At 45.0% G+C, this 11914-nt stretch overlaps 1 protein-coding gene across 5 annotated transcripts in view; it reads right to left on the bottom strand.

Annotated features, from left to right (window-relative positions):
• Nucleotides 1–1005: 1005 nt before the first annotated feature.
• Nucleotides 1006–11914, bottom strand: part of SLMAP (sarcolemma associated protein) — a 1535859-nt gene continuing 1524950 nt past the window's right edge. For 3 of the 5 annotated variants that reach the window (XM_069643684.1, XM_069643683.1, XM_069643687.1), the window contains one exon: nucleotides 1006–2812. Coding sequence is in view for 3 of the 5 variants with exons in the window: in XM_069643683.1 (XP_069499784.1) it covers nucleotides 2723–2812 (90 nt within the window). In the remaining 2 variants the exon portion in view is untranslated. The remainder of the gene's footprint in view (nucleotides 2813–11914) is intronic. The other 2 variants (XM_069643688.1, XM_069643686.1) reach the window with 1 other exon arrangement.

Here is an 11914-nt window from a genome sequence, read left to right as displayed (position 1 = left end):
TGCTCTGCACTGTATCTATATTTACACCATGTATGCCTGTAACAAGTAAGACTGCTTTCAGCACCACGATGCCCCTGGGCAGATGTGTGCTATACAAATCCAAATAAATAAATAAATGGTTTAAACAGTGGAGGGGGGGGGGGAACAGTGGGGACTGGCTGTTTTCCAATAGGCATTGTTGTCGAGGCCTTTGTGGCCCTCGATGAGGTTTTCGTGCTTGTCGACATTACTAGAAATGGTTCCATGGGCCGCTCAGCCTCTCTCTCCAGAGGACAAGTCAGAGGCCACCCAGAGTGTTGTAGAGCCACACCACTAAGCCTCCGGCGGCGGTCTCCCAGTGTCTCATTAGAAAACTACTGACAGATTTCACAATCCAGGATGATATGTGGATGGGGGCCTAGACGCAGTTGTCGTGGAGGCCCTCCACAAACACATTCTTGAGCCTGCATTGGGTGCAGGCCTTGAAGGGACTTCTTCCTGGCAGCAGTCATGACTGTTTGCCCAAAGTTGGAGAGTCACAAGGACAGGAAATCCATTGGCAGGAACAACTGTAGGTTGGACAGATTTCAGCAAATCACTGTAACCAGGGTCGCGGGCGCTTGACCGGTTGTTGAAAATGTAATTTTTTATATTATACTATTTTTTTTTGGTGATAAAAAGTTGAAAAATGTAGAGAGATTTTGAGGACTCCCAACACGAAACACACAGTAAGACATCTGAAGATGGCCTCCAGGGGTGGAGCCAAGGGAGGCCTTCCTATTGGGTGTGGGCAGTATGACCCAAAATGACTACTAGAGCACTAAAGCGACTGAAGTTTTCAGTTTAAATTTAAACTGCTCTATGTTACAGAGGATTCCCAGCCTGATTACGGGGAATAGTCACAGCATGTGAATCTACGAAAAATCCAATGCTGGAGAACTAGGTTCATGAAGGTCGCACACAACCCAGTGATTTTGAAAGGACTCACAAGGACATCAAATTAAATGCAATTCAATGATTCAGAAGGAGAGTAAACTTATTTATTAAATCATGCACATCACGTGTGTTAGTGCAAATAGTTTAATCTGTACTCCAGAAATTCTATTGTACATTTATATCTTTACAAAATAGATTTTAAACAATTATTTACTTTAAAAAAGGTCATTCTGAAGTGTATCTGTTCAGAATAATATTTGCAATAACCTATATACAAGAGGTACCGAGTACCACTGGCATAAGAGTGTTTTCATAGTTGGGTGGCTTCCAGCAGCTAAAGATAACAATGAACTAGAGAACACAATATTCCATTGTATAGGTCACATGTAGGCTAGTTCTTCCACAATCATTTGAACCTGCCATTAGCAAAACCCAAATAGCTTAAAATGAAACCTTTCAATGACCTTCAAAAATATACACTGCAAATAATTTAAATCCCTATTTAAATATTTAACTATCTTTCTAGCTCCATGAAGTGTATTTGCCAATTTAATCTTTAAAAGATTGTGCTTCTATATTTAGAATTTACATTAAAGTTATTTCCGTTCACAACTTTTCAGTACATTAGGTTAGCAACATAACTGTGAAGTTGTGCAAGGCTATTGATTTAACGTTCAATTATCTTTGCTCTTCTAATATGAACACAGCTAAAGGTCTCAAACTGTAATTTTGATGATTCATTTTAAAATGTTAAACCAAACCTTGAATGTCTCTCCAATCGTCTGACTGTACACACTACTGTGTTAAGCCAGTAGCTGACTTTACCCCAGACCTTTCATATGTGCTCACAGATCATCCATGTACAAGAATGCACAATTGCCACCAAATGCTGAAATAGCAGCAGAGGAAAAACAGTATTTCTGCCATTTTACAGTTATCGATTTGCATGAAACAAAACAATCGATCATGTGACATATGCAAGATAAGATCTGGGCATCTTGTGAATCAGATGCTTTAAATACAAGAAATTCAATAAATTACATTCAGACTCAAATTATTTCACGTTGGATCGCTTGCACTCTGTCAATCAAATTAATGTTTCACTCCCATGAAAACATCTGTTAAGTCAAGCAAAAACGTACACACATTGTTATAGTTCACTAGGCTTGTAGTTGAGCTAAACATCCTATATGGTACACCTTTCATTTTGCTAAAGGCTGGCCTCAATTTTGTGTCATCCAAAATACTCAACAATGAAAAAATCCTTGCCACCTTAAAATATGTTTCTCTAGTCAAAGGCATGAAAGGAGAGTGGTCTCCATAACAAGGCTTTTAGTGCCCGGCAGCGTAGTGATGTGATTTACAGAAAGTAAGAACACCAAGTTGACATAAAAAAATAATCGAGTTTGACAAGCATCCCGCTCCTTTTCCAAGTATCACGTTATTTGGTATAGGGTTTCCAAGTCAGAAACTAGTATGTTTCTTATCTGCCAATCCAATTATATAACATAGCCACACCTAAACACCATACATATTTTGGTACCAAGAAATCTACCTTAGGCCACCATGACAGCATTTTGAATCCCACCATATTAACTTAACAAGTACATGAAGAGCTGAAAGCAAAACGTTGCCTATGGTAGAATGAAGTCATACTTTTACTCTCTTGTTTTACATAGATCTTAACATACAATTATGAAGCATTCTATGCTTCTGTACTCTTGCAGAACAATCAGCGAGAGGTATATAGGAAGTATGCAAGTGATGCTAGCTTCAAATAGAAGATGGTGCGTGTATTCCAAAGTTCTCATGGTGATGGTCTTGTAAGGCCTGGGTATAACACTACTGCTGTTACGACCACCAGTGCTGCCATCACAGGCATCCAATGCCATTCTTTCTGTAAAGGAAAAATAAAAATAAAATTAACTTCCATGTATGTTTACTTCGTAAGCGTATCTATTGCCTTACTTTTTCTCTTTCTAGGTCATAAAACACACTACTGCCCCCACTAATTCAAATTAACAAATTACTTACCTCTCTGTAATGTTCTTTCGGATGTATATTCCTCCCACGATACCTCATCTATGTTATCCCTATCCCAGTGCAGCTGTTCTCCTGAAACTTTTCTGCTGCCTCGTGTCAGACACGTCATCAGGGTCAGTATATATAAATATAGCAGAGCTGCGCCCCATGACCTCAGCTCCACCCTTTATCGCTAGAACTCTGAAGTTGGGAGACCGTAGAACTGATGGTGTGCTAGCTTCTTGCAAGGAGGGCAAGGTAGGGTGGGAGAAGAGGAATCCGTGGGAGGAATATTCATCAGAAAGAAAATTATCGAGAGGTAGGAAATGTGTTCTTCTAGTGGATTCTTTCCTCCCACAGATTCCTAATCTATGATAGCCTCCCAAAGTAGTACGTAAAGCTAGAAGAGGGAGGAAGCAAGACCACCACCTAAACCAGAAAACTCTGGAGGACTAGCCTGCTCAAACGGGCATCTGGCCGGCTAGGGAATCCATGCAGTAATGGTTAGCAAACGTGTGCAAGAACGCCCACATTGGCACTTGGCAAATATCCATTATTGTGACTTCACTGTGCAAGGCTGAGGTGTTAGCAGCTCCGCTGGTAGAATGAGCTCTGAGATCTCAAGCGCATCCTTACCAGTCAGATCGTAGCATTCTGAGATGCAGAAAATGATCCACCTGGACAGGGTTTGTTTTGGCACAGCCCTGCCATAACTCACACCAGTGCAACCAACGAAAGGCCAGTCATCTTCACTAGCCTATCTAGTATGAGACCTAGAATTTGAGGGCCGATAACGGATCCAGCCGATGGAATCATTCCTCCGACTTGGAAGGGTGAGGTGGAGGAAGAAATACAGGAAGATGGATCTTCTGAGAAAGATGGAAATCCGAGACCACCTTCGGCAGAATGGAGGGTCTTCCCTCTGACTGTCACCTTCACTTTGGAAAAAACAAATAGGGTGGTAAAAAAGACAATGTCTCTTTGGGGGAGGGAGGAAGGGGAAAATGGACTACGCACTGTTTATGATTTGATGCACATAGCACTGGAAATGGCAGCCTAGCTGTGGAGGTCCGGCTCTGGCAAAATCCTGTTATTAAAATATCCTGAGCGGTGCATTCTCTTTGAACACACATTCGAGGGGGGCGGGGAAGAAGTTAATGTGCGGCGACTGCCCAACCCGGAGCTCCAGGGGTGCCATAGCGACGTGTGAATCATTGATTTAAAGAGACCAGTCGATGGTGAAGCAGATGCCCGCATCGGTACCCGTGCCTGAAGGACTGTTGGCTGGCAAGAATCTGTGGCGTCGGAAGCCTGCAAGGGGGTAGAGCCACCAATGGTGCGTTCCAGAACGTGGCCGAGATCTCGCTCTCCAGGAGCCACACCGAAGAACATTGCCCGAGACTGCACCATTTGCAAGCCGGTACGACAGTCCCGAACATTATCCCACTCTGTGTGCTGTGACGGTCTCCTCTTTTGGAGAAACTGCTGTTGATCCGAGGATAGACTGTACAGCCCCTGGCCTGTGCGCGCAATGTAGTACGCGCTGTGGGCTTGGACCGCCTGCCGCAGAGCTGTGGGAGGTGTCCCTGATTGTGGCTGCATGTGCGAAGCACACACTTGCTGGTGGCCTATGGTGGGGGGTAGTAGTAGACACTGCGGCCAGCTAACAACAAGGTGAACATGCGGCGCTGAGTCACTTTGCCCTTCAAGGACCGTGGTTGTCTCCCCCCGCACAAACCCGCGACATCCTGTGATCCACAGGGGGACAGAAATGCAACGACTAGTCAGGCAGATGCTCACGTGGTGAGGGTGCCAAATAAGGAGACACACCATTGCTTACTGCGCGAAGAAGTAGGGGAGTAACCACGCCCTGCCTTTATAATTGTAGTGTGGCCTTTGTGGATCTGCATTCACTGGGCCGCCCGGCACGTTTGCCACCCTGAATGTAAGAGACAATGCTGCGAGGGCTGGCAGAGCACTGCAGTCCAAGTGCATTTTGCCAGCTGACGAGACTATCGTATTAGCCAACCTCATGGAGCGGAGGGACACCGAAAAAGGCCACAGGCAAGTCTACAAAGGTAATATATGGCGGGCAGACTCAGAGGGCACCCACGGCTGTCCAATTTAACCTTTCAGTACGTGGAAGAACCCTATCCATTCTACACCGCACTGAACTCAGCATTGCGGGCACAAGTACAGGGAAGCAATATATAAACTATGCATGGACTAGCCACACAACACCATAATATTCACTGAATGTGTACATAACTGTTTTGGACAGATCATCAACCCAGAAGCTTTGTCACAGCATCCTACTATACAGGAATATCAGTGGATAAGCAGTGTGATGGGCGCTACTAGTCTCGAAGATCCTAGTATGGTTTAAACAAATACAGGTACGTGGAGGGAAGTAAAAGGAGCCCCCAGGCTACGGCGAAAACGCAAACCCAAATTATTGGGGGTAAAGCACTACTGTGTTGAGTGAACGTCTCCATTCTGCTCCCCTGTCCAGTGATTGGCGGACCATCTCCTTACGCAGGCGGGAGGGCGGCCTAGTCCTCGGCAGGCTCCCAGACAGCAAACCTGCTATCGGGGAACATTTAGACAACGTGGACAAGGGATGTGGTGGCCTTGTGGTTGCCTCATCTGCAGGGAGGCTCCAGCCAAACAACCCCATGCTCTAATAACTTTTGCCTTCATTTGGGCAGTAAACTAACTAAATCCAGTCGGTCGGAATAAGAATATCCTTTTTGTATAGACTTGTGAAGATGACAAAAGGCGCAGGTGGGAAAAAGAAAGCCTTTGATTCCTTTACCAGCTCGCAGGTTCAATCTGCAAGCTCATCAATACACCCAGGCTCGGATGCACCAGTAGCGACAGTGGACAATTCCAGAGAAGACAATTTCCTGACTACGGTACAGGCCGGCTTCTTGTCGATAAATGTTAAATAGATGACATTGTTGCAACAATTGGGTCAATCAAATCGAAGTTGGAGAAAGAGAGCGTACGGATAACTGAGACTGAAGCCAAAATTAGTTTAACTGAGGATAAGGTGGATCAACACGACCGTGACATAATACAGTTTAAGGGAGAACTATCCAAGATGAAAGGCAAATGAGGACTTGGAGTTGCGATCCAGGAAAAAAAACATACGTATCGGAGTGCCGGAATCGGCATGTAAAGGCAAAATGGACATTTTCATGGAGGCGCTACTGAGATCTCTGTTCAAAACTGTTTCATTCTCTGAACTTTGTCTAGTGGAGCCAGCACATAACACCCTGGCTCTGATCCCCAAACCAGCACCCCCCCCCCCCCCCCCCAACACTATAATAGCGGGACTAATAAACTCCAGGGACCAAAACCGGAAATTGTCAAGAGAATTAGGAACGCTAAAGTATGAGGCAAGCAATATTCACATCTATCCACACTTTGCTGCCGGGGTGCAAGCCCAGAGGAGAACATATGACCCAGTGAAAAGACAGCATAGACTACGAAGGATTCCATATGCATTGATATTCCCCGCAAAACTGCTGATTCAGCATGGAGGCAGGGCGCACTTTTTCAAAAACCCCACAGAGGCCTTGAACTATGTGGAGTCGTCCATTCCAGTCCCACCTGAACTCCGCGATGCAGACCAGAACAGAAACCTGAGGCCTGAAAACGAAAGGGGAGATCCAACAGACCGAGTTATGGGACCTATGATATACTTAATGTCCTGCAAATGAATAATAGTAATCAACAAGCACCGACAAACAAGTTTAAGAGCAGCCCGGGTGGTGCGAAGCAGCTGGCTGCCGTCAGTGGGGGGCTGCAGTTAATGTGCCTCGGGAAAGTTCGATGAGCTATGGGAGGGTACATCATCCAGTTGGGGCAGATGGTGTGGGTGGTGGTCAGATATGCACGTATCCAAGTTAGAGTTTGGGGGGAAAACCAATGTGTCCCGTTGGATGGAAGTTGATAGAAAGCATGATGGTTTTCTGGGGAATGTTATGATAATGTTGGGTGGAGGTGTTCTAGGGGGAAGGGAAGAAGTTAACTGGTGAAGTTAAAGCTGGGAAAATAATGGTCATTGTGAAAGCAATTGTACGATTAATAGGTGTACATACATCACAATTATTGGTAGAGCCTATCAGATATGGCAGCTAACGGCCCAAGGACAGGGGGATGCAAATTAAATTGCTGACCTGGAATGTCTGTGGCCTCAATAACCCGGCTAAGGCACAGAAAGTCAGTTCCTATGTACTGAGACACGGGCCTAAGATACTGATGTTGCAGGAGATGCATGCTATGGGAACAGTAAACAAATACTTTGCACAAAATTGGGGCCCACTAAGGTATACTATGTAATATTCCACACAGGCACAGGCAGGCCTCACTCTTGTCCAGCCCTTGTTGGGTTTCAGGTTCTCTAGGAGCAGCATAGACCCAATGGGTCGGTATGTCCTATTAAGGGGGGAGTTGGCCAGCCACCAGATTGTGCAGGGCAATACATATGAACCCAATTTAGATGACCCTGAGTTCTATCTTTCAATTGCGGAAATGTTGCTTCTCCTAGATGAGACCTGGGTAATATGGGGGGCGGGGTGGGGGGTTTGGGGAGAGAGATTTTAATATGATTCTGAAAACTGAATTGGATAGATCCTCAGATGCCCCTCGGGCGGCACACATGCTTCATCAAATCTCGTCGCAACTTCCCCATATAGATATTTGGCAGACATTACACCCGTACGGCAAAGAATTCACATGTTACTCCTCTGTCCATGATTCGGAGTCCCGTATAGATATTTGGTTATTGACCCCCCCCACCCCCACATTGCCAATATGGTACAAAACTGCCCGATCCTTCCGCGCACCAGGTCAGATCATTCTCCAGTCTCCATGACCCTTGAGCTATATGATTATCCAACACAGTACCCATGTGGGAGAATGCCTTCCGTCCTCCTATGAGACCATTGTGTGACTGATGCCCTATGTGTTGAAATTACTGAATTTTTTTATATTAATAACAGTTGAGTCCTCACCCATTCAGTGCTCTGGGAGACATTCAAAGTGTGGGTAAGGGGAATCATAATGGTCAAAACCTCTGGTTCCCTTAAGAGTATCAGACTGGAAAACTAACTGAGGGAACAGGAAAACAAATACAGTAAAACACACAAGGAGGAAACCCTGGCACAGATACAGGCATTATTGGGTGAATTCCATAAATTAGCTGACAAGGAGGTTCAGTACATGGCTGTCCCTACCAGGGCGCTGAGGTACGGCAAAGGGGACAAGGCAGGTAGACTAATGGCAAATCTGGTAAAAGCGGAGAATCGATGCAACACTATCACTGGGGTTCAAGGCCCGGACGGCATTGTGAGGGCAGGGGAAAAATGACATTGACACATTCACAAAATTCTATTCCACTCAAAGAGGAACTTGCCCGATATCTAACATCCCTAGAACCTCCTACGCTCTTGACCGAGACTAGGTTCAACCTCGAACAGCCACTAACACTAGTTGAAATGGTGGGTGCCATAAAGGCGCTGGCGTCGAGGAAAGTGCTGGGGTTGGATGGTCTGGTGATCAAGCTTTATAAGGAGTTCCATCAGGTACTAGCTCCCATCCTACTGATGGTATGGGAGGAATCCATGGAACAGAGGGCACTCCCACAATCAATGCTAGAGGCTATATCATAGTGTTGCTTAAAACGCACCAACCTTCCAATGATGTGGCCTCATACAGGCCACTGTATTTAATCAATACGGATGCTAAAATATTTGCGAAAATCCTTGCTACGAGGATTCTGCCAGTTATGCCCCAACTAGTACACCCGGATCAGTCGGCCTTCATCCCCACGAGATCTACAGCTCTGAATTTGTGTCGCCTATTCAGGGTGATGGCACAGGTGAACCCCCACGCAACTGCAGTAGTGGCAGCCTTGGAAGCCGAAAAGGCATTCGACTCTGTATTATGGAGTTATTTATTCTCTGTGCTGCACTCTTTTTGGAGTAGGCCCATACTTCTTGAGCTCCGTTCGGCTCCTGTATTTAAACCAATTAGCAAAAGTCTTGACAAACCAAACACTCCCGTCACTATTCTCCCTTGGAAGGGGCACCAGATAGGGTTGCCCCTTTTTGCCACTATTGTTTGCTCTCACTACTGACCAAATGGCTGTGCTGGTTAGAAAGATAAATGGACACAGAGGGATAAGAATAAATGGTTCTCCCCAGATTATTATGTTATACGCAGACGATACTCTGGTATATGTGCGGGACCCTGAACACAACCTTGCCCCTATTATGAATGATATTCATACATGCTCCCGTTATTCAGGATACAAAATAAATGCCAAGTCAGAATTGTTTCCCATTACGCCTCTCACCACCTAACATAGGGGGATTGAAATGGTCGCCTGTGCATTTAAGGTACCCGAGTATTATGGTGTCCGGCAGCTGACAATCGTTGTACACAGAACTATGAAACATACGTGCAACAATTGTCAACAAAGCTACTGCTGTGGGCGAAATTCCCAATTTCATTGTACGGGTGGGTGGCACTATTGAAGATGGTGGTTCTCCCGAAGTTGCTATATTTCTTTGGCAATGTTCCCTTATGGCCGGGGAAGAGTATTTTTTAGCAGGCTCAAATCATTAGCCTCTGCGTTTGTTTGGGGTTCTGGAGTGGCATAACTGGCAAAAATGATCTGAACCTTATGCATATGGGGGTCTTGCGGCACCTGATTTCGAAATATATTATCTGACATTGAAGGCCCAATTTACAAGACACTGGTACAACAGAGGACACAGCTGCACACATACCCGTGGAAAAATACAGGGTGCCCCCCACCAATCTTCGTTCTGTTATATTCAGCAAAAAATATAATGACTCCTGTACCTTTGACCCTGTAACTTAGTGACCCATTTTAGAGGGAGGCCAATTGAGACTGCTGCAATACCTCTGTATGCGGGCCGCATTCTGTAAGAAATGGCCATTATTCCCTATGGAGCCAGAGACACGAATGCATGAGCGCCATAATGTCAAATGACGGTACGAAAAACGGAGTGTCTAAATTATACATTTTAATACAAATAGCACCTTCCCTCCCACAATTCCATTAAAGAAGTGTGGGAAAGGCAGGTGGGTACTGCAATTGGGGATGACAAATGGAGTAAATACTGACGATTTACTAAGTCGGTATCCCTGAATGCTGGGTTGTGGTTGATCCAATTTAAGGTCCTGAACCAGTTGCACTACACTCCTGTCAGAATGGCCAAGTTCATGTCAGATTCCACGGGCGAATTTTTAAATTGTGGGAGCCCGGAAGCGGACGCCTTTCATATGTACTGGTTGTGCCCCCTGATCATGACATTTTAGGGCAAGGTCTCTGAGGCCATAGAGGACATAGTTAACATTCCATCTGCACTCGGCCCGCACAAATACCCGTTTGATGATATTGGTAAGACCTCTGAGATCACAAGAAGATTATTCAATATTGCATGTGCCGTTACGAAAAAATGCATATTACAATTGTGGAAGTCCAAAAACACACCCAGCCTTGAGAACTGGCTGTACGAATTAACCCATGTCAATGAATACGAAGAGAAATTAATTTTGTCTGTACCCTCGACATGCAGTTGTAAGGATATTTGGGCCTTATTCAGACTTTACTTGCGCAAGACTAATTCTGACACTGATAGTGCTGGGACTCCAGACAATACCCACTTGTAAATGTAACCGTTGTTGCTCTCCTATGGAAATGTTAAACACTATAAGTGTATGTTTATGAATAACTGCTTGAAATATGACCACTGAATAAAGTTATTAAAAGAATGGGCAGCAAAACCAGTAAAACCTTTCCTTTTATTTTTTTTTTTTAAAGGGTGGCACTGGGGGGGAATGACAATGCCTAGAGCTCACTCATCCATCTTGCGGAAGTGATGGCAACCAGGAAAATCACATCAAGTGTGAGCAATCAAATAGAACTGGAATGAAGGGGCTCAAAGGGAGCACTCATAAGAAACGTTGAAAGTAAATTCAAATTCCACGCCACATCCATAAACTGGCAGGGAGGAAACCAGTTACTTACCTGTAACTCCTGTTCTCCAGCATGGATATCTTTCATGGATTCACATGGTTATGAATATTCCCAGTCAGGCTGGGAATCCTCGGATATAATAAAAAAGTTTTGCGGAAAATAAAAAAAAAAAAAAAACTGCGCATTACTTTTTGCTTTCACTTTGGGTCATACTGCCCGAGCCAATGAAAGTAGTCCTCCTTAGCGCCACCCCTGGTGGCCATCTTCAAATTTAAAAGTGCACGTAATGTGGCAGTAGTAACCAATGAAGAGCCATTGAGGGTTAGGAGGGATGGTTGCATGTGGATCCATGAAAGATACCTATGCTGGAGAACAGGAGCTACAGGTAAGTAACTGTTAGGGAGAATTCTCTGTTTAGGCTGAATTTCCTAGCCTAGTGAGTCCCCCAGCAGCTTTGCTGGATTTCTGGAGTTTGTTTTTTTTCCATCCTGCCAAGAGTGAGACTCTTTTCTCCCACTCTTGGACATGTATGTGTGTAATTCCTTTGAAATGTCAATGTGTTCGATGGGCTATGGGGTCTTTTACTCCATAGGGTCTCATGTGTTTTTCTATGTGTGTTACACCGCACCCTACGTGCCGTAACACGGGGGCGCCCTAGCGGGTCCCCCACCATAGACTCCATACCCGGGGACTGACTACTGTCTCCCCGGGCATGTAAAGTCACCATTGGCTTTACTAGACCTAAATTTACTAACAGAACTAGTACAAACCATCTTATTGTGGACGTACTAGTAGGGGTAATTCGATTACTTCTGGATCTGTTACTCGAGGGGGCACTGTCCCGTCCCCCCTCGTCGAGTTTTGGCTGGTGGCAGTGGAAACTACTTCTTATGTTCGACCCCGAGCATAACCCTATGGGACTCGTCCCATTGTTGGAGATTGATACTTTTTCTCATTAAT

The sequence above is a fragment of the Ambystoma mexicanum genome, chromosome 2p (assembly GCF_040938575.1).
Source record: "Ambystoma mexicanum isolate Mex_15411 chromosome 2p, UKY_AmexF1_1, whole genome shotgun sequence".
Lineage (NCBI taxonomy): Eukaryota > Metazoa > Chordata > Amphibia > Caudata > Ambystomatidae > Ambystoma > Ambystoma mexicanum.
This window is presented reverse-complemented; position numbering and strand designations above follow the sequence as displayed.